Source organism: Barbus barbus (assembly GCF_936440315.1).
Source record: "Barbus barbus genome assembly, chromosome: 35".
NCBI lineage: Eukaryota > Metazoa > Chordata > Actinopteri > Cypriniformes > Cyprinidae > Barbus > Barbus barbus.
The window spans coordinates 14,421,423-14,445,602 of NC_136763.1; the positions used below are offsets into that span (position 1 = coordinate 14,421,423).

A 24,180-nucleotide genomic window follows, 5' to 3' on the forward strand; every position below is an offset into this window, starting at 1 on the left:
ATTTATATTTATTTATCTATAATTAATTCAAATAATTTTTATGTTATTATTTATACATTTTTACACATTTTCATTGTCCCTCTGTTGTGACATCATTTTAACAACCAGTTTTGCAACTGATAATTTTATTATTTTTTTTAAAGAAAGGTTACGCACTTGATTGTCATGGACATAAAACTGTCAGTAAATATGAGACCTGATGTGTGAATAAATTAAAGGAAAATATAGCATGTTAAAATGTTATTTGATGCATAAAATGCTATGAAATTAGTATTAACGATACAAAAACGGTCTGCTGTTTCCATCACATTATTTCCAGCACAATCCTGTTATACTCAACACATTATTTGAGATGTGCAAGAAACCACACTGTAGTGGAAATGACATTCAATAAAAAGATATGTTAGATTAAATGATCTAGCAAGATCTAGAGTTGAAGAAACACTCATATGCATAGAAACTGTGATTTTTATAACATGCCCGATTAATTCAACAGCCTCTGTTCACATCATGAGATCAACCATGAAACTGATCTCACATCTTGGTGTCTCCCTTCCTTGCTGTCTATCTGCTTCTGTTGACACATGGCTTGTTTGCTCAGATGTGAGTCTCAGTTAATGCCCGATGGGACTGTGTTCTAGTGCATGTAAGCACACATTTAAAGCACACAAATATAATGTGTGCTTTTTTTCTAACAGTTAGTTTCCTTTGGTCTGGAGGAACGTCTCTGAGGATGTATACCATGAAGTGTTGAGCACAGGTAAACCGCTGTTCACCCACACAATTCACCACTGTTCCCTCATACAAATACAGCATCTTGCTGGAATTCAGTATATGCCACAGCTTCACTGGGTGTGTGCAGTGTCCGCTTGGAGAACTGTAATTTAATAACCTCTTTATTTATGTAGTATTAAAAGGATGTGTGGATCCGAAGCCTTCTCGCCCAAGCTACTAAATCTTCATTACACAGACATCGTGCTTTGAAATCTTAATGTGCTTTTCTACCGTGACTGAGGGGCCATCTAATGCCCTCCCCAACACAGTGACACTTCAGGTTAGAGAAATAACACTCTAAACCCACAAAGTTTTATATTACATGTGCATGCGCACATGTGGCCACAATTAAGATGTTCATATACTGCTGATGTGTGCGGGTTTGCTAGCACATGAGTATCTGTGAGTTTAAGGTATAGAGAACACTTCGATTTATCATCAGCTGTCAGACAGATCTAGTACGTGTTTGTTTTTTTAGCACTGCCCCTGGTAGAAACTGCAAGGTAAGCGAAGTGTGCAGCTGATTCTTGGAATAGACGTCAGATTGTTTTGTGAGGCCACAAAATGGCTTTGAAATTGAAAAGTGTGTTTACCCTTCATATGATGCGTAGGATGTTTTAGTGAGATGGGTATTATAAAGTGGAGATGCACAATATGTAATCACTGTATTGGTCATTGTAATTTTTTTAACTGTCTGATAGTGAATATTTTATTTTATTTTATTATTTTTGAATTGTTTTATTCCATCCGTCCATCCAGCATTATTTTTATTTTATATATATTTTTCTGCATTGTTTATTTTTCTACATCTGGAGTACCTCATTTATGTTTTTTTGTTTTTCCTAATGAGGATTTACACTATATTTTACACATTGCACATTTTAGCACAGAACCCTGAAAGACTTTTTTGACTGTCGTGTCGTCATGTCATAAGAGTATTGATCTTATGTGTGACTTGATGTTTTTTTCCAATTATTTATTTTTCTTTGTAATTTAAAAAAAGAAAGAAAGGAAAAAAAGGTGTAGGCCTATTTTTTGTGTTGAATGTCCTAATTGGGGTACAGGATGTGGAAATTTCAGACAAATGTTCATGTTGTATATTTTGGTTGCAGTTGTGAGTTAATACAAATGTAGCTGGTTGTGTAAAATAGGTAGATAATATCATATCACTATATCGATCGATATATTCCTGAATCGAATCATATCATAGGATTTTTTGAGGTATTGACAAGTATTGTATCGCTGGGTATGATAATCTATATCATATCATATTGTATTGTGATGAAGCTTCCAACATGAACGTCTGTCTGTCTATCTATCGTTCTGTCATTCTATTGTTCTATCTATCATTAATTCTAGTGTTCTATCTATCTTTCATTCTATTGTTCTATCTTTCTGTCGTTTTGTCAGTTCTATCCCTTGTTCTATACCTTTTTATTTATAGTTACTGATATCAGGCATTTATTTGTTACTGGCCATAACATGAAAATAATTGTTTGCTTATCATATCCCCCAAATGTCAATATCCCCATCCATATTATAAACATAATATTTGTTATAATATTATATTGTTATATTTCTCCTTCGACAAGCTATACTTTGGGGAAGATAAATAAACAAAACAAAAAACATCCATTTGAGGACGTCCTCAAAAGTAGTGGTGTTTTTTTATTGAGTTTAAGTTAGTGTATTTCTGGAGTAGTTATATTTAGCTTTATATAAAAACAATAGAAGCATATATTATGTCTTCATGTGTTTGTTTGACCCTGTTAGCTCATCACGAGAAAGAGACGCACCATTGCGGGACTCGTACCTGGCACACAAAGGCCCAGCATACGTCAGCAGAACGACGGCTAACCGTGGGCCCCTCAACACCCTGAGTGGGTGCGATAATGCAGGCATACAATGGGCAGACAATGGGCACCAGGCCGTACTGCACCCCGCTAATCTCATTTCTGCTTTCTAAGCAGCCAGTGCTATAGTCTCCTCAGAGGGAGGAGGGGGTGATCCGCCTGTCAGCTTACCTCACATGCCTGTAAACATCATCCCGGAGCTGTGAGGACATCGGCTCAGTCTGACTGCAGGTGGTCACCAGCCAGAATCCCTGTTTTGTTCATTTGCTCAAGTTTTATTTTGAAAACAACATGTGGAGGAGAGATATGATGTCAGTTTCGTCCGCTGGTGCCGACAGTACTGCAAAATTAAACAGATCAAGCTCTGTAATGTTCTTTTTGATCATTAATTGATGCATATTAGAGACATTGTTGGCCTGTTCAAAGAGACTTTAAAGCATTTCCTTAGAGAGTTTTAAGATGCATTTCTCTATGAAAGCCCCGTGGTTATTTTATCTTTAATCAATAAAGACATCTGAAAGGAGATTTGTGGAATGTAAGGAATGGAGAAAGATGCCTGTGCATGTGAAATGGTTGCACGCCGGTTTAGCCTCGCAATGCCGTTTGCCTTTGTTTGAAGCAGATGAAGATATGGTAGATATTTCTTCAGACTTATTTTTGTGGAATATTATTACTATTAGTTTGCCTATATATATCTGTCTCGGAAAAAAAATTCTCTCACTTTCTTTCTCCTTCACTTTCTGTGTTGATGATGTTGTTATGAGACTGTAGATCTTTATGATTGGAATGCAGGTGATGGTATCACTGTCCCACCCCACACTGGCAGTATGGCTCCAATGCCAGCTGTTATCTCCAGCATGGGAATGTGACATTCTGATAAGCTCCCTTCGTGTCCCTGCTCTCTGGCTCCACGCTCGTTTATTTATCCGTTCTCACCGATCTGTATCATTCTCTTTCTTTTACCGTCTCGTTCTTCTTGCTCAGTCATAGGACTGGATAAGATGAAGATCTGCTGCATGCAAATGTGGAATTGTAGAATGTCAGTACATGCCATTCTTGAATACATAACACATGTGGCTGGAAAATATAAGTATACCATGTTAGTTATTGGTGATTATTTATAGATAGATAAGTGGGTAGGAAGGTAAATTAATTCTATATTCACTTGTAGCACACAAAAATGATATATTTTTATATTTTATTTTTTTAAGACGAAATCTACTATTTTAATATCAGCAATTTATCAGTTATCAGCCATAACATGAAAATAAATATTGGCCTTTTGATATCGGCGAGAACGTGTTGTTTTAACCAGCCTTAAGGCCCATTCGCACCAAAGATGATAATGATAACTATAAAGTTTTCGAGAATAGTTAGGTCCACACTATAATGATAGTGTGACAGAGGAACAATATTGTTTGAATCAGAAATTTTTTTGAACGATAAAAACATTGACAACCAATCACAATCCATCCTGCTTTAAAGAGCTCCAGCATTTAAAGGTATAGTTCACCCAAAAATGAACATTCTGTCATGAATTCCTTACCCTCATGTCGTTCCACTTCATTTATTTTTGGAACACAAATAAAGATATTTTTGATGAAATCTGAGAGCTTTCTGCGTCATGGTACTCTCATGAATGGCTGATGACGCTGAGGAGAAGAATTGTTGAATAAAGTCGTTATTTTTGTTTTCTTTGTGCACAAAAAATATTCTCGTAGCTTCGTAAAACTGCGGTTGATCAACTGATGTCACATGGACTATTTTAACAATGGCTCTCGGGTTTCATCCAAACTATATTAATTTTCATTTTTGGGTGAACTATCCCTTTAAAGCAGTAGACAAAATGCTTATAATAAACATAACTTTATAATGTGTTGGCGTGAATGCTAATTTATCATTCCAGTTATACTTATAATTTTCTTGCTGTAAATGGGCCTTAAAAATGTCATTCTTTTTAGCACTAGTAATATTACAAAGTGGGTGACTGGTGCTGTGACTTTATAATTGGTTAGTTTAGTGATATTCTCTCTTTTTATTTTAGTCAGAATGATCCAGGCATATGCCGGATATACTCCACAGGTACTCCACAGGAAGTGACACCCACAGAGGGCTTAATGAGGTCTACTGTCTACTGCAAGAGCAGGACGTGTCCATATCAATCATTTGCCCTCTTTTCTTGTTCTCTTTCTGTCCATTCTTCTCCTTGTAGCGGAATTGAGAAGAATAACAAAAGCATCAACCTGACTAGTCACCTACAGGTGTGTTCAGACCACAGAAGGGGATGTGACCTAAAAATATGTGAACACCTCCACACTACACTTACAGTTGGGCAAACAAGTATTTAGGCAGCCACCAATTGTGCAAGTTCTCCCACTTAAAAAGATGAGAGAGGCCTGTAATTTTCATCATAGGCACACTTCAACTATGAGAGACAGAACGGGGGGAAAGAATCCAAGAAATCACATTGTAGGATTTTTAAAGAATTTATTTGCAAATTATGGTGGAAAATAAGTATTTGGTCAATAACAAAAGTTCATCTCAATACTTTGTTATATACCCTTTGTTGGCAATGACAGAGGTCAAACGTTTTCTGTAAGTCTTCAAATGGTTTTCACACACTGTTGCTGGTGTTTTGGCCCATTCCTCCATGCAGATCTCCTCTAGAGCAGTGATGTTTTGGGGCTGTCGCTGGGCAACACGGACTTTCAACTCCCTCCAAAGATTTTCTATGGGGTTGAGATCTGGAGACTGGCTAGGCCTCTCCAGGACCTTGAAATGCTTCTTACGAAGCCACTCCTTCGTTGCCCGGGCGGTGTGTTTGGGATCATTGTCATGCTGAAAGACCCAGCCACGTTTCATCTTCAATGCCCTTGCTGATGGAAGGAGGTTTTCACTCAAAATCTCACGATACATGGCCCCATTCGTTCTTTCCTTTACACGGATCAGTCGTCCTGGTCCCTTTGCAGAAAAACAGCCCCAAAGCATGATGTTTCCACCCCCATGCTTCACAGTATGGTGTTCTTTGGATGCAACTCAGCATTCTTTCTGCTCCAAACACGACGAGTTGAGTTTTTACCAAAAAGTTATATTTTGGTTTCATCTGACCATATGACATTCTCCCAATCCTCTTCTGGATCATCCAAATGCTCTCTAGCAAACTTCAGACGGGCCAGACATGTACTGGCTTAAGCAGGGGGACACGTCTGGCACTGCAGGATTTGAGTCCCTGGCGGCGTAGTGTGTTACTGATGGTAGCCTTTGTTACTTTGGTCCCGGCTCTCTGCAGGTCATTCACTAGGTCCCCCCGTGTGGTTCTTGTGATAATTTTGAGCCCATGGGGTGAGATCTTGCGTGCAGCCCCAGATCGAGGGAGATTATCAGTGGTCTTGTAGGTCTTCCATTTTCTAATAATTGCTCCCACAGTTGATTTCTTCAACTTTGTTTGTCTACAATTTTGTTTCTGGTGTCCTTCGACAGCTCTTTGGTCTTGGCCAGGGGCGCAGATGGGATTTTTTAACTGGGGGGGACCCGAAGTGTGAATCTTGCTTCATAGTACTGGCTTAGTACTGCTGCTCCATAGTATAAACAGAGTATGTGTGATTGCGAATCTCGAAAGTTAAAGTGAAACTTAAAAAAATCTCAGCATCCACATGTAGGCCTAGCCTACATACACAACCATGGTAACGACAATCGCGGAAACAAGCAAAGATGACAAAAGCATATTCAAGCAAAAGCAAAATCAACGTTACTCACCTATCAAAAAGAAACAACACAACCTCGGTGTCCAATTCGAGCCCTTCCTGCTCCTTGAGTTTCTCTCCACCGCTGGAAAGTTGCTCCGATCTATATTTACACGGGTCCTACCTCTTGCCTGATCGTAACCCTTCTTTTTAATGTTTTGTTTCTATGATATTTTCCTCTTGTTTTTTTTGTTTTTTTTATCTGCCATCCCTCACTATAGTCGATCTGCTAATATACGTCCTGACTCCTGTGCGAGTGCTCTCTTTGCTCTATCAGTACAAGACATGCCCCCTTACTGCTGATTGGCTACACGTGTTTTGGGACTCGGTCAGACACTGCGGTCAAAAGCGTTTTTAAAAAATGGCTTAGTGCATGTGTCCTGGCCGCCACTACTTAGGCTAATGTACATAGCGGAAACCCTGATTTATCCTCCGTATACTGATGTTGCCTTTCGTAGAGACAGTGAGGGGGACGGATCGGGTCACTATGAATCTGGGGGGGGGGGATTGTTTAGGGTTCTTAAGTGATAAAAATCATCTTTGATTGAATATCAGTTGACGAGTGTGTTAAATTGTGCCTCCAACAGATTTGTTTGCTGGCCCAGTTCTCTGTGTAAATGACAGTGCACCCTGAAAATCCTCAGCCTTGCGTATTTATTATTTATTGTGGATGTGCCACCCACTATTTGTCTAAGTCAAGCATAAAGCTTTGCTTTATTTATTTATTTATGTTTACTGCACATCACAAGTGCAAAGCCATTTCTTTGTGAAAAACATCCATGAAGTTCTCAATTCAGACTGAAAATTTGCTTCAGATTACGAGAAGAGTTACACTTAGAAAAATCTAATTTCATCTGTTATTTTAGCATCAAAAACTTCCTGTCAAAGCTTGCTGGATTAATACTCCCCCTCCAAAATCCCTGGGCTGGCAGCAAAGCTGATTATTATGTGTTGGCCATTTGTAAACACAGACTGTGATGGTGTCTAAGTTCATCAAGCCTTATGGTGGAGTTTTGCATATGTATGTGTGTGTGTGTGTGTGTGTGTGTGTGTGTGAGAAGTATTTGTACTAGGTTGTCTGAATGTGGGAGTGAAAACTGTGTGGCTGCCCAGTGCTCAGAGAGATTTGTGTAAAAACCTTGTGTTTTTCCTCCAGATCAGGGGCTTTACTTCATGCTGTTAGCGTCTTTCTCCCCGTCTCACCAGAGTATTTGATAGTGTTGCCTGTATCGCTGAGGGGTTCAACAGAATAATCTGTCCATCAGTCTTGTAGTGAAACAGGTTTTCTCTCAGATAATCACCGTATGGGAAATTTTAACTCGTCAAGCAGCTGTCATTGTAGACAAAGATTGGCTGAGGATTTGTTTTTTCCCCCCAGCCAATACAGTATAAAGTTCAACTGGATTTTTATATTTTCTGATGAAAGTGACATTTGCACATGCAGAAGATGCTGACTTTTATGGCAATTATACTCGTCATATTTGTTCTTCCCTCTCTCTTCTTAACAAACCAAATGATTTAATCATTCATTTTATCAGTTTATAGACATTCATATTCACATTGTGAAAAAGCCTTAGCTCTCTATATGAGCAACCCCCCGCTTGTAATATTACTGCTTGCCTTTGCAAATAATCCCTTCTGGACAATCTGAAACTCTGTAATTAGCTTTTAATTAGTTTATTATTAGATCTTGCTGTACCTTTTCCGTGCTAACCTGGCCATGGTAAATTAGTTTGAGGGAGCCTCAGTATGCCGTCCCGTAATTCCTGGCCATGGTGTCTGTCTTGCCAGATGGCTGGTTGGTTTTACCACGTGTAGAAGGAGCGATGCTGTACATGGCACACTGGAGAGAGGAGCAGGGGACCAGACTGCAGCACAGATGGCCGTGTCCGCTCATGGCATTGGGTCTGGGGAGGGTTGGTGAGGCTGGGTGAGGTAAGGAAATGGCACCAGTGAAACAAGCCCTGAAAACGGACAGAAGGTCAACTCATTACAGCCAAAATCAGATCAGCTACATCATGTCTGCTCTTTAAGAGCAATTCTGTACGCATGCAGTACGAAACAGTCTGCTGGCTGTGGTCAGATTGGCAAACTACCATATTATACTGTATATTTATAGCAGTGTTTGATTTTTTTTTTATTCCATAGTTGCACCTAACTACATGCAAATAAAATACAAATAATACAAATACAAATAAAACCATTCTATTTGTAAACATCCTTTCAGGAAATCAGATTGTAGTAAGCACTTGTATGTAGTAAGCAGTACGCTAGTATTCCAATCCGAACATAACCGCTGTCTCAGTAACAGGAAAGGTCTGTGTTCTCATTGGTTGGTTGTCTGAAATAAGGGGCAGAGCTGATATTGGGAGCGTTTATTGTCATGGCAAGGGGAAATGGAAGGTCATGGAGAGTTTCCTTTTAATACAGTGGCTCTCAAACCTCTCCATGAAGTATCCCCGTCACTGCACATTTTGTCGGTCTCCCTATATCTGACACACCGACTCAGGTCTTGCAGTCTCCTCTAATGAGCTGATGAGTTGAATCAGGTGTGTTAGATGAGGGAGACATACAAAATGTGCAGGACTGGTGGTACTCCAGGACAGGTTTGAGAAATACTGCTTTAATAATTTGATTGAAGATGGCTCACATGTGACCTCAACCTTAAGTGGTCTAAATGAGGAAAAAAACACAGTGTTTTAAAGATAGAATGAAGGAGACTGGAAATGGAGAAAAGACCAGGTTAACTAGAGACTTTGATGTGACCACCAGGTTTTCCAGCTATACTGAAAATACGATATGTCACAAGAACTAACCATTTACTCTGACAGCACAGGTAATCTGTAAAAATAATATCTTGTAGCAGTGATTTAAAGGAGTATTTAATCAAAAAATGAAAATCCTGGCAAACATATTATTTATTCTCTGAAACACAAAAGAGGATATTTTGAATGAGATTTGGAATGGCATAAGGGTGATTAATTGATGACAGTGTTTTCATTTTTGGGCGAACTAACCCTTTAAGGTTTCATATTGTACAAGGTCAACAAATGAATCAGAATTTGTGGCCAGGGCTCTAAAACCATGTGTTTTACTGGTTGAAGTTAAAGATCAGGTGTCTTTCTGTGTGTTTTTTTTTGTTTTGTTTATGCTTTGCTGTTGGTCTTGGTCTCAGGTTGCAAGAGAATCATCTCAGAGTTTTCCTTCTTTACCACTAAATGGGAAATTATTTCCATTCAGTGTAGCTTAAGGACTACAGTGAAACATTCAGTTTTTCTGTTATGCAAGAATATATTCTGCTGAAATAGCCAGGAGGGAAAGAAATGTTATATGCTTCCAAATATGAGAGAAAAGTACAACAGCTCCTGAAGCATGTTCCCCCTCTCATTCACTGTCTGTTAAGCAACCCATCATCTGCTGAGCTAATTGGTTGTGCTTCTCTTCCAGCGATGTCACAGATAGCAAAATAAATGTGGTTCTTTGGAATTTAATAAAAAAATTGCAGTTTCTACAAAAAGTTTAAGCAGCACAACTGTTTTAAACATTGACCATAATAGGAAATAATTCTTAAGCATCAAATTGTAAAATGTATTTCAAATTGACTGTAAACCTCCATTCTGGTCAAATAGGATTTAACTTTGAAAGCAGTCTTGTTGAGCCAGTCGAGCACATCAGCTGTTAAATGAACCCGATGACTTCTCAATGATTTGCTCTTCAACAGTCACTGTTTGTAAATGGACTGCTGAAAGTGTTAACCGAACCATGTGCCAATCGCTAATTGGAGTAGTCCGGCTACAGTCCCTGGCATTAGATCATAAAAGCCGATGTTGCATGATTGAGGACAGTGACACTGAAGGAATTTCAACCTTGAGAAAGTAAAGTTTGTGGCAGGCATCGTCACTGGCGGCTTGTAGAGTGGAGTAACGGTTGACTCCTGTTTTTCTAACAGCCAAAGAATTTCCCTTCTACTCCTGCCCAGGGCACGTCTGGCCTGAGGCCTTAGCAAACAAAACTAGACTAGGAAATGGAATCTGCTAGTGTTGAAGAGTGCTAGTGTAGTCTTTTTTGGCCATCATTCTTTGCCTGTTTCACACACTCACTTCCTCTCTCTTCATGTAGCACAACATGACCTAGTGAGGCAGGCCGAATAGAAGCCTGAAGTAACATCGCTTCCCCTCTGGTATAGTTCCAGTACAGAGCTGGGCTTTATGCAAGGAATTTCACCCTGCTGGGCGTACTCTCCTTTGGTCCATTCCTGACAAATCTTACTGGGTGAGAAGAACCACTCTCCATCCCCCAGATGTTTTCATTGGAGCTTTGGTGGAATGCCCGGAACCTGTGCCATTAAATGGTAAACTGATCTCCTTAGGTGCTATGCAGCCTGGCAGCTTAAAGTGATAGTCACCAAAATATTTAAATACCAAACTGAACTGATTTAGTTTTCGACTCATTAACTCATAAGTTAAGATATTACAAGTGTTTTTAGGCAGGCAAAAACACTCTTACAAGTCCAATTCTGCTCCTGGATGGAAACTGCTCCAACACACTCGCCTGGATGTTTTTAGTAATCCTGACCGTGATAGCAGGTTCAGATGGGTTTAATTAGAATTGGAGATACAGAGTCTTCCTAGAAAGTTTGTATTCACGAGCTGTGAAGTGGTAGTTATGACTTTAGGTACATTCAAATTACTTTATCACAACAAGCTAGGAATGAAGCTTTTCTATTATAAATACAGCAGTATTTTTAACTCTATAAGCAATACATTTTTAACTCATTTAACTCTTTAGGTACTAATACTATTGTATTTTGTAGATGGAAATAGCTTCATTGTAAAAAACAAAAAAAACATGAATTTACTGTCAAGACAGACCCTGAATCCATTGCTTTCTTCGTGTTTTCTTATTGACACGCTCTCAACTCAGAAACTCTGGGCTTGAAGAAAGTCCTGAATTCATAACTACGACTTTGTAGTGACATTCATGTGTGTTTAACTCATAAATATTATCTTTCTTATGTTACTTAAAGGTACCATAAACTCAGCAGCACAATGTCCCTCCAGGAACAGGCTTGGACAGTCCTGTCCTGGGGTGTTTCTATGGTTGTATGGGCATTATGGATAGTTGCGAGATGGTTGTTTTCTGGTCCATGACAAGATCCAGACTCTCTTTGTGATATTGGTCTATAGAAATGGCTGTAGATATTTAGTGTACTGTAGTGTAGTGTACTGTTTTATTTTAGAAAAAGTCTGATTAAAAAAAAACCTAATAATAAGCATGAGGAATAATAATAATAGTTCTAGCTATACCAAAACCTCTAAAGATTTATCAAATGCCAGCTGTAAACTACAATATACTTGTGGATTTACTATGTACCTGGTCTATGTGCCTTCCTTTGTTTCCACCGTCGTCTGTTTTTCCAGTATTCCTTCAAGAGACAGAATCCTGTTAAATGTGTGTGCGTTTGTGAACTATCCTTGTTTTGTACAGATGTGTATGTGACAACAGTTTTTCCACCCCATTGGCTCTTTTGGAGTAACCTCAGCTGTGTAGACGGAGGCTTTTACCAACAGTCTCTTCTCAAGGAAAACCCACGGTGTGTTTCCTGATTCGCACTGAAATAGGCTAGCTGGGGAGGAGAAATATGGGTCGCCATCGTAAAGCAATTATCTCCTTTAAATGTTTTAATGATTAATCGAGGGAGTTCAGCAAGAGGTTTTGATTTTCAATCCCATGTCCCTCACTGTTCACATACAAAAATGATAATGTAATGGAAATTGGGGAGAATGAAGGCTATGATAATGTTCTGTCAGTGAGTTTATTTTTCAGCCTGATGTCACACACACACACATACACCACATCACACACTTCCTCCTCCTTTTGTTCCACCAAGGAGATGTTTTTGTCCTGACAGCTGCTCTCTAATGGGAGCATGTCCCTTTTTATCTATTCATTCTGATGTTCATTGGTGTAGTCGGTGCTGGTGTGTCAGTATGGTGTCATTCATGTGCCTTTCTTACTTCTTCCCCTTCCTCCATCTCTCTACATACGGCACAAGATCTTTTGAATGGTTCTCACAAAGAAACTCATCATACTCAAATCTCTCCCTCAATCCAATAATGCTCTAGAAGTATCGTTCAGTCTAGGGCTGAACGATTTTGGAAAATAATCTAATTGCGTTTTTTTTTTTTACCAATATTGCGATTTAATATGCGAGTATTTTTTAAAGCCTTTTATATTCTGTATTATTCAACAAAGACAAGTAATAAATCATTGTATAGTATGCAGTGTTGGGCACGTTACTTTAAAACAGTAATTAGTTAAATTACTAGTTACTTCTCACAAACAGTAACTGAGTTACATCATTATAAAAGAAACTAATTACCAGGGAAAGTAACTATTGTTACTTTTTTTTTTTTATGTTCAAATATGTCAAATAACTTGGATGCCCCCAATTTTAAATATGTTAAATGAATGAAATGGTCACTAAATAGAATAAATGATTATTATTAAACATTGTACACTAATCTACACTATTTTAATGTTTCTGTGGGACAATGTGAGAGACACCTATCAAATTCAATTGATTATTGTAAATATTATCAACCCTCTATAGACACCTTGGCAATAGAATCTGCATGGGCTTTTTTAGTTTACTCACCAGACTAATATTAATTATCTGATATACTAATATAGTATATAGTATAGCTTATGTTTGGAAAATGGCACAGTTTTTTAAAAATATCTTGCTTAGCATCAGTCAGTCAAACATGATATGATATTATGATAATTTAGCATTAAATGATTATAGAACTTTAGTAATTAGAATAACCATGTATGAATGCATATTTGTCATGTTGACTGAACTTAGGTCTGGTGGTGGTGCTTAAGATATTGTTTTGTCATTTAGTGTTTCTATAAAAAAAGGGGGGAAAAAAACTACAAATAATACTGATAAGATAAAACTACTACGAATTCTACTACTAATAAGAACAATATAAAACACACTAAGGATTATTTAGCTGCTGGGTTCATGAATATTAATCAGGTTGTCTGCGTTCGCTGGAACTGATTCGCTGAAATCAAAACAGGGAGGATAATAGGTGAGCGCCAGCCAATGAGATTGCCGTTTGCGCATTAGTCCCGCCCACTACTGGAAAACCGGAAGTTCTTAAAAGTTGAAGAATTCCAAAGGAACTCCGTTATTTTGACAGGAAAATACAACAAAGGATATCATTTACATGTAGCACGTCAGTTCTGCACGATATGTAAGACCGCAAACTGCAGACTTGGCAACACAGCGTGCCGACTTGATGCTTCCTCTGAAGACTGCTTATATATTGAGTATTTTTTTTTTTTTTTTTTTGCTGCTTTGTAGATTGGTTATTGGCTATTTCCTGTTATTTTGTTTCATTATCTGTGTCCTGTCCTGTTACTGTCTTTCTGTTGCACTGTGGAGCTTCTGTCACTATAACAAATTCCTTGTATGTGTAAACATACTTGGCCAATAAAGCTCATTCTGATTCTGATTCTGATGTGTTCGACTTGAAGCAGCGCATCTAGACCGATCGCTGTGTGTCATCAAATACTGCGAGAGATATAAGAGAGCGGACGTCTCCTTATGCTTTCTCTCGCCGTACTTTGATGTCATACACCGATCGATCTTCAAGTCGAATACACCTCTTTACTCTCGCGTGTCACGTGACAGTGTAATCGCAGCCTCTGCGGTTGAAAAATCATGTTTTTTCATATCACGATATTATCGCAAATGCAATTAAGCTTTCTGTTTCCTGATTTTGTGTTATCATTAGACTGATGTATAGTCATTATGTCTCTTCAAGTATTTAAAAACCCCATGACATGACATTTTTCATGTTAATTTTTTCAGTTAAGTTTTACAGACAAAAAGGTCCTTTGTGTACTCTCAATAGTGTAGCTCCTCATGAAGCATAGACTGTATTTAAAAACAAAATGTTTACAAAATGACCTTTTGTAGGCTGAATCAAGAACAAATGACTCTTATGAACCAGTTTCTTTTTGTGAATCAAAAACATACGCCAGTGGTGAATCCATGTGACCAACCTGAACCCAGTGCAAAATCTGCATTGGGAAATCTTTCGCCCTCATATGAAATTCCTGTTCACATGGATTCCTGTTGAAATGACTTGATTTTGCCAGCGAAAATTCCTAGAGGACTATGAAATGTGACTGTACCTTAATGCTAGGGCTGTCGCGTTCCCTCCACCTCTCTTGAAACTGTATCCCCCCATCGATTTCCACAATGAAGGCTGTGTCTTTCATTTGAGGATTAGGTTTGGCATGTCTGGAGCTAATAGTGTCTATACCGCTGATATGTTAAAATGATGGATGCACCAAAATGGGGACCCAAGGCTACATACCACAGCTGACAAAAAAGTGCTATTCTTTGTTGTTCACTGTAATTTGGGCTCTCATTTGGCCTCAAACTGTAGCTCAGGTGCTCAGGTGCAGGGCCTCATCCCAGCCAGCTGTTCTTCTCATTCTCCCAAGAGTCTTAGACCAATTCCTCTTGCATTGTGGAGCTCTCTCCCTCTGTAGCCAGCTGCACAAACTGACTTCCTGTCAGCTCCCTTTTGCTTCCTGTTTGCTCTGATGAATGGATGTTTTCCTTCAAGCTGCCTTTGGTGACGCAAGTAGTAATGTACGCCATCAGGCCCACCTCCTGGAAACAACTGGTCCCTTTCAGATTTGCTTTTTTTTTTTTTTGGACTGTATCCCATAAAAGTTACGAAAACAATAGCACAGCTCAGAGCTGCACAATGCTCTTTCACAAACGCACAAATGTGTGAATCTTCCAGCTATCTTCTTACACCCCATCTGTGGGCTATTATGGTTTGTTGACAAAATGCTACTTGTTTATAAAAAATTAATCAAAATTGTCAATCTAATGAATTGAAAATCATTTATTTTAAGTATGTTCTAAGTGTCTAAATACTTCAAGCTGCTATATTTTAGGTGTCTAGACACTTAAAACTGTTATAATTGGAATCTTTTAGAATCATAGAATCATTTCTGGGCAAACTATCTGTTAAAGTTTCTAAAACCTGCTGATGAAATTTGCTAACAACCCTCTCAATTAAATATGCTTTTAATTCTTCCCTGACAGATTGAGACTTGTTTGTTGTGATCATCTGGCGAAGCACAGAAGAAAGAGATGCTTTAATTTGCAACTTTTTGAATTTTGCCTGCTGGTGAATACCTCAGACATACATACCAACCATGTGAGGATAACCTATGTCAAAACAACAGGCTTCCTGGGCTGTTTGTGTGTTGGTTTCACATACACAAAATTGTATCCCCTCTTGTTCTCTCTGTTAGCGTTATCCTCAAACTGGTTAAGGGTTCAAAGTGCCACTATGAACACTAATCTCGCCTGCTTATTCACCATGGCACCCCAGTGTTCACAAACTTTGAGCATGGCCTGTTTTTGAGGACAGCAGTCTTGCCGTCTACCTCCTAGTGATTTCTATCTCCTTGCTTTTAAAGCTCTGGCGACAAGCCTGGAGTTTGGAGCCCTTAGCCAGGGCTTGTAATGAGAAATGACAGATTTGGGGTGGGGTTTTTAGGGGAGCCAGCTGAGATGCTCTCAGGGAAATGAGCAAAGTGACAGCTGGGATGAAGAGGGGAGGAGGATTGATTTGGCTTTGAAGAGACGGCACCATCAGATTACAGACCCCTGAAAACACAGTTATATTGTAGTCCTTATAACGTCAAGTCTAAATATCTGTGTAGTGTTTTTCATAATACATGAATCTGTAGCATAACACTCATTTCATCAGTCAATTTCTGTTGCCTGAATTATTTTTTATTTGGTTCAACCTTTACTGAAGTAGTTTTATAGTCCATTCAACTAAAATGTTTTAATTGGTCAAACATTTAGAAAACTACAGCAAATTGTATCAATTCAAATTTAAGCATTTGCTCCGTGTGTTTCATATGTTACCTCAACTAAGATTTATTATTTGGGCATCATAAGAAATTGCTGTGTAACTAGTTATCCTATTTTATACTGAGTTTAAGAAAATTATTAACTGGTCTCTATCAATCACTAAAAACACACACATTATAACACATAATAGCCTTTTTTAATAACAATCTGCATTTATAAGATTTGTCATACAGACTAAACATGCAGGCTTAAAGGGATAGTTCCTAAAAAATGAAAATTTGCTGTTATTTGACTCAGGCCATCCAAGATGAAGTTAACTTTTTTTCTTCAATTGAACAATAAAGGAGATTTTTAGGTGAAAGCATTGTCTTAAACTGAACGTCACTAGCTGCCGGCTTTTGAGAGTCAAATAAACTTATACAGGCAAGACCAATTTACCAAAGGCTCCTGAGGAACCATTTGAGGTTTTATGCTAAACAATCAAAAACCGGCAGCCACAGACATTCAGTCTATGAATCGCCAAGGATCACTGTTGCAGATAAAAATCTTTACTGTTCTACTGAAGAAAAAAAGTCAGTAAAATAACAGCAAATTTCCATTTTTGGGTGAAATATCCGTTTAAAGTCTACATGAAATGAAAATTGACTTTATTTACTTTATTAGCGCATATTGCTAGTCTTGGTGTTAACAATTAATCCGTGCAAGTTAATCTGCTGAAAAAAATTCTTTGTCTTGGGAATCTTTAATCAAAATCTGAACATTTGCTTCTGCTCTGGAATGTCATGCCTTCTCTGATGACGTCAGTTTGACGTCTTGGGCAGAAAATCCTTGACCACGCCCCTCCAATCGTTAGGTTGCTATGAGTGAGAGACAGAGAGGAGGAGTGCAAAAATAAAACCACGCCCTTTGTTCAATATTCAGATTCAGCTGGAAATACGTCACAACACTGAAATAAAGTCAAGTAAAGTCCAGTCTCTGTATTTACTGTATATGTATACAGTAGGGCTTTTTACAATACAGATTGTCAAAGCAGCTTTACAGTACTAAACAGAAAAACCGTATCGGAGGAAACAAAACAGCAAAGTCAGATTGCTTAGAGGACTGGTTCCTGTGGTCTTGTCCTGATGGCCGTCTAGGTGACGAGGTCTTTGGAGGGGATCAGTCTCTGGGACTCATCTAGTTGTCATTGGCTCCTCTGACATTCAGGGCTGTCGAGGTCATCTCTAGGTGCTGATCCACTATCTGGACTGCATACGGACTGGATCCGCATAACTGCATTGACCATCTGATCTAGATGCAGTCGGTGACAAAAATTAAATGCATAAATGTGAAATTTGTAGCATTTTGACATATTCAGTTGTTGATATTTTTTTAAAAGTATATCTTTAAAAATATGCAAATGTCAAAATGTAAAAAAAAATTACATTTATATATTTATTTTTATTTGTGATTTTGTTAAAATTTGTCCTTTTCTTTTTTCTTCTTTTTCTTTTTGTGGTCTCTCTTATTTGACATTTATCCATATTTCATTCACCATGCAGTGTTTGTCTTCCCGAGATGATCTTTCAGTCCTTTGTCAGGTGCCAGCTTGCCAGTCAATCTGTTTTGCTCACTCCCGCCTTTCCTTTTAGTTAGAGGCAGTAGAATCAATAATGCATGGCTGTGTAATACCCTGACTGAGCCGATATCTCAGCAGGTAGCTGTGATGATTGTTGTTTGGGGACCAGCAGGTATTACTCAACACTGTGTTTGGTTCTGTCCTATAATGAAGGTCCCAGCCAGCGCTTTGCAGCGTGCTCACCGACAGCTGTGTCACAAAGACTGTCACGTAGCCATGAAATGATATCATTATTTAATGCTTGTTCAGCAAATGCACACTCAAAGAGGCAGGGGTCACTGCTGTCTGATTACTCTGAGATCGTTTAATATTTTGTTGCTTTAATGTTTATGACATGCTCAACTAATGATACTCAATCAAACAGGCCATTTGAATCCAGGTTAATTGTCCTTGTTTGTTGATTCGGAGGGGAAAAAAATGCTCTTTCTTCAAAAAAATTAACTTTCTTCATAATACAGCATAGAATTACAGTGAGGCAAGAGTTTCTTTTTGTGGCACCTGCATAAGTAAAACCTATGCTTCCCCTTTAGTGTACAATGCTCCTGTTATATAATGCATGAACAATTTAAGTGAATAAGAGTGTGTGTGTAGTACAGAATATATTAGAATTTATTATATTATACTTTTTATATTATAAAAGTATTATATTTCAAGTAAAATCTATATTTAAAATATAAATTTAGTTTAATATATATCCATTTATTGTTCATTTTAATGGCACAGACATTTGCCATATTGAGTACTAAGGTTTGCTACATCCAAAGTATTGTGACTTTCCAAGTATATTTCTGGCCTAAGGGCTGAGTGAATGTTTTAAAGAGGCATACTACGCTTGAAAAGCTTTTTTATTTATTTATTAATTATTCATAGTGTTCAACAAAAAGTGTTCAGTCTGCCTTTGGAGGTGGATATGGAGCTAAAGAGATTTTTTTTAAGTTGTTTTTTTCCCCAGTTATTTCTGTAAGTGTATGTTTTTTCCCACTCAAGCTTTTTTTTTTTAAGATTTTCCCATAAATGTTGAACAGCAGGATGGCCAGAGAATTGGTAGCACAGTGTTTCTCAGACTAAGGAAACATTTTATGAGCTCCTGAGACAAATGCAGAACATCTGACCTGAGTTTCCTTGTGAGAGTGGTTGGATTATACTCTTCCTGCTCTTGGTGACAGTGATGGCGTTTACTGCTCATCTCAAATCTCTTCTTAAAGAGCAGTGACTTTCATTTATATTTTAGCTGATTCGGAGTTAATCAGTCATGGTGCTTGTTCTAGCTATGCATTTAGCACAAACTGTTCAGGTTATACTCTAATATTAAAATTTTACTTTTCCAGCAGAGTCTTGCTTAATATGCTCCCATTAAATCTATGCCTCGGTTTCTTTCCCTAGCCCACACAGCCCTGTTGGCCTCATGCCCTTCACCTAACCAATCAAAGTCTGAAGCTTTGACAGCTAAGAGGGTTTGGTTTGGACATAGACGTGAATGAACACACATTCAGCCACAAGCACATCAGAATCACTCCACCACTGTGATTTAGAAACTTGAATGGACTTTTAAAAATGCCAAAAATGCTTACACGTGTATATGTGCACCACGTCTATCATGCTTCTCCATCATTTGATGAATTATTGATACTATGCAGCTGTAAAACTACGATATAACCCTATGATTTCTGAGTAGTATTTAAACATGAATATACGTTTTGTTTTATTTTTGTTTTGTTTTGTCAGTGGTATCGATACATGTTGGCATGTCAGAAAGAAGGCCCGGGTAGTTATTATCCCAGACGAGGGCTGCCTTTATCACATAGTCATGTAAAAATCATCACAATGAGTCATATGAATTGGGAAAAGCCCAGTCCTATAGTCCTGGGATGTACTGGAGTGTTTGACTTTACCAAGACACAGAGGGTGTGGAAATCCCACTTCTGTATGATGTCAGAGTGAAAGTGTGCTCTCAGCGCAAAAGCACAATAGAGTCGGGACAGCTGGGTGTCATAGCTCTGGGACTGTCACACCCCACTGTTCTCCTCTCTTCTCTGGGCTGGAACAGTTAGAGCATATGGAGGCAAAAGTCATCCGATTTCTTTACAGCAGGAAATGCAAAGGTATTGTTGATTCTTGGACATTCTCAGGTTGTTTTCTCATCACTTGTGATACTGGTTTGACAGCTAACTCAAGACTTGCCATCAATACATCAACTGAAATGTGATCCTGCAGCTGTAAACGATGAAATAGGTGCTAGTTTATAGTTTTTAATGTTTAGATGAAGGACTTTGCATTGCTTTGCTAAACAACAGCTAAATTAGATGTCTCTGCTGTATCGTATCATGTTTTTTTATTGGAGCTTTAGTATGCAGGACAAGTAGGTCCATCCATAGTTCCAGGCTTCACAAGAGCTCACGTAAACATCATAATTCAGTATTTCAATAAGCTGTCTTGATTGAGCGGAGTAAATTAATTTGGAGGCATGCTTGAGTGCTCGGCGGATGTTGGACAGGGAGAAAGAGAGACAGAGAGAGATGCAACGGAAATAAAAAGTGATAAGCCTGTATAAACTCTCTAAAGATGTGTGTGTGTGTGTGTGTGTGATGGACCTCTGCAAAAAGATCTCCTGATACGCATTGTTCCTCTGTCTGTTGAAAAATGTTTATGCACCAATTTACTTAAGATAAAACAATTATCATGAACTTAATGATAAACATAAAACCTGTTCTTTGAAACATAGTTTTTTGCATAGAAGGTTGAAATGTCTTTTCACCAGCTATTTTTGACTTTGTTTTGAGGTACTGGAACCGCATAGACCAGATTGTGAAATGTGGATGAATTTTTGAATTTTTTCCTGGATTAGAGGATGATAATGTTTTTAGTGAGCAGATTAAATATGTGGAATTCTTTGTTTTTAATTGAGCTGAATAGTAATGGTAAAAAGCACTTTTTAAAATTTGTTGCATTTGCAAACAATGTCCAAAATGAACTTTTCGTCCATAGAGGGCGAGTGTACCAATAAATAAATAAATATTTCTTGATTGTGCATTTTATAAAGAAATCCATATTTCCCCATGACAAAAAATAAGTTAGATGCTTTTAGTTGTCAAATTACAGGGAAAAAATGGCATGATTTTGTTCATGCATTGAGTATCATTTTGGTGGCTTAAGGTGCACTTTTAAATTGAACAAAAGTGACCGTACAGGCTTTACATAAATTCTGTTTTAAATAAATGCTGTTTTTGAGCTTCATATTCATCAAAGAATAGTGAAAAAATGCCATGGTTTCCACAAAAACATTTTTAAACATTGGTAATTATATGATTTCTGAAGGATCATGTGACACTGAAGACTGGAAGTAATGGTTTCTGAAAATTCTATTGTGCCATCACAGAAATAAATAGCATTTAAGAATGTATTACAGTGGAAAAGTAATTTTGATTGTAATAATTAACAGTAATTACTGTGTTTACCATATTGTCAATTAAAGACATGCAGCCGTTAGCGACTTCAAAAACACTCAAAAAATCATACCAACCCCAAACTTTTAAATGTTAGTGTATGGATAGATGATGGCGTTTAGTGTGCGTTTTTCAGTAATTGTCTGGATGGTTTTGAACACCTTTAGAATGGATAACCAGAGTGGGAAGTTCTGTAATAAGTCTGTTTCTTCTTCTCCTCCTCTGATTGGCAGAGATCCGAGCCCAGTTGGTGGAGCAGCTTAAGTGTTTGGACCAGCAATGCGAGCTCCGCGTGCAGCTCCTGCAAGACCTGCAGGACTTCTTCCGCAAGAAGGCCGAGATCGAGATGGACTACTCCCGCAACCTAGAGAAACTAGCCGAGAGGTTCCTGGCCAAGACACGCTACACAAAGGACCCTCAATTCAAGTAAGCGAACATTTGGCCTTGTTTCCAGCTGATACATCATGGTCCTGTGATCCGTGCCATTACCTGGGCACAGTTTGAAATCAGTATGTTTATTTTTTGCCCTCTTCTGATTACATAAGTGCTGTTCTGCAGTGAAAGTTGAGACGGTTGACTAAACTCTCACCAAGGTCATGTGAGATCCAGTCAACACTTCCCTTTAGGCTTATTCAAGATAATTTCATTAAAATCTTTGGTAACAAATCATAATCATAATCATCATATTTTAGCATGTAGGCGTAAACAGAGTCTCCTTATTTGTCAGAATGATGATGAATCAGCTTTACAATCTTTTGAGGCTTTCACAAGACCCTGCTGTTATATAAGAGGCTTGTCTCATATCTCTGATGAGATAGCAGCAGGGATTTGATAGTGGAATAAAGTCAAAAAATTTCTTCGAAGTCCTTGGTTCTGCTCCAGTGACCCATATTTGATCCTGTTTCTGTAGCGGTTAGAGTTATTATGCTGTATTATGAAGAAACAGCTGGCATAACGTTAGGAAAAGCAAGTGAAGCGGAGCATTTATGTTCTTACTCGTGCTATAAATGTTTATATTATCCTGTCTGATTGACTGCATTAGCTTATAATGCTAATTTTATTATTTAGCGTGAAACAAAACAAGCTTTTGAATGGCCCTGAACTGATGTCATTTTTATACATAGGGCTAGACTTTGAACAGGCTTTTTAAAGCTTAGTTGCGTAGAAAGGCAAGTGGCAATTATGCTGAAGACCTGGCATTAAATGAATGCAGGTTTCCCGATACTTACTAGCGAGCTTTGAGAATGATGCAGTCTCACGGCAGTCATTATGACAGGATATGCTGTCGAAGAGCCTGTTAATCAGTGTTATATACTGTCTAAACGGATCTCTGTGGTCAGACGCTTGGATCCTGTTGGATTCAGTTTGATCTTGTGAGGATGTGGTAACCTCATCCTCAAAGAATTACAACGATAAGCTTAAAGACCAACTAAAAGTTTGATGTGTACTTCCTTGCCTTGGCTTATGTGTGAATTATGAAAGAGTCTGCATGTCTTGTTAATTGAAGCAGTATTTGATGAGAACCTTTATGACGGTAACAATAAAGTCTTCCCGACCGCTATAAAGCAAAGATTTTGCTTGCGTTAACATTTATCAAGGTGCTTTTGCAACTCCCAATGGCCTGTATTTGCAGTGACACATTGTCATCCTTTTATGCTTGCTGTGTAAATAGGTTTGACTGGATTTGAGTTGTTTTCCAGGGTCTAGTATGCGTACCTTGGCAGGTTTCTTTCTGGCAGTTTTGCCCCAGGCACTGTTTTGACATGGGGGATATCCAGTGCTTGAACTTTTCATTGTTTCTTTCATTTTCCACCTTGTCATGTGCTTCTCTTTGCTCCTTCCCCTTTTCACTCTGTCTTTTCACGTAATTTTGCTCTTTGTGTTTGCACTTGACTTTTTGGTTCCTAATATAATGGTTTGAGTGCTAGAGGTTGGGTCTGGGAAAGTCAACATATGGCTCTCTGACAGCTTCTAGAAATAATCAATAGATAGCACATGTTTTTTTTTTTAAGAGCAGTTTTGTGTGACAGCTCTGTGCCCTATCAGACCATGGTGCACATGAGACCCCTGTGTACCTTAGACCCTGGGGGAGGTTCAGTTTCAAATGGAGACCTATGTGCTCTAGTGTAAGCGGTGGATGTATACCACAATATTAACTTTTGGTCAACAACAATATATGTCATAATATAGATATTTTATAGAATAACAATTAAGACATTTCTGAAAAAAAATAATAATAATGATAATAAACTATTAGATGATGATCATTTTTATTTGAACATTTTAAACACGTCAAAAATTATTAAAAATGACTCAAAACTATTAAACTAAAGAAATAAGTAGTAATAATAATTTATTAATATTAATCAAGAATAATAATAATAACAGATTTATAATTGTATTTATTATTTATTTGCACAATCTTCTAAATTTAAAAGTTATTTTTATGGAAAAATTATCCGCAAAAAATATAGAAATAATTAAATAAGAAATCAGTCATAATTATGATCAATACTAATAATTATAATTAATAATAATACATTATTATTGGATAATACACATTTATAAATTGTATTTTTAACTGCTATGTATATTTAAATTAAACAAAATTGATAAAAATTGAACTAAGAATAATGGATGGATGGAAACTAATAAGACAAGTAGAAGAAGAATATGCATAATTTTACGATACAGCCTTGTATTTTTCCAATTGCTCACTTTTGCTTGCATTTCTTCTCTGAGAACTTGTTTCTTCATTTTAACATAATTTCTTGTGCTTGTCTCTCGATTTCCTAATAGCTCTAAATTTTTCTTCCACATTAGG

General features: G+C 37.8%; 1 protein-coding gene across 4 annotated transcripts in view; it reads left to right on the forward strand.

The window, feature by feature from the left end:
* LOC306855030 (SLIT-ROBO Rho GTPase-activating protein 2) overlaps positions 1 to 24,180 on the forward strand; it is a 112,741-nt gene that overhangs the window by 32,244 nt on the left and 56,317 nt on the right. For 2 of the 4 annotated variants that reach the window (XM_079393415.1, XM_079393413.1), the window contains exon 3: positions 21,590 to 21,782. In XM_079393415.1, coding sequence (XP_079249541.1) covers positions 21,590 to 21,782 — 193 coding nt within the window. Of the gene's footprint in view, positions 1 to 19,896; positions 20,016 to 21,589; positions 21,783 to 24,180 lie in introns of those variants that run through there. The other 2 variants (XM_079393414.1, XM_079393416.1) reach the window with 2 other exon arrangements.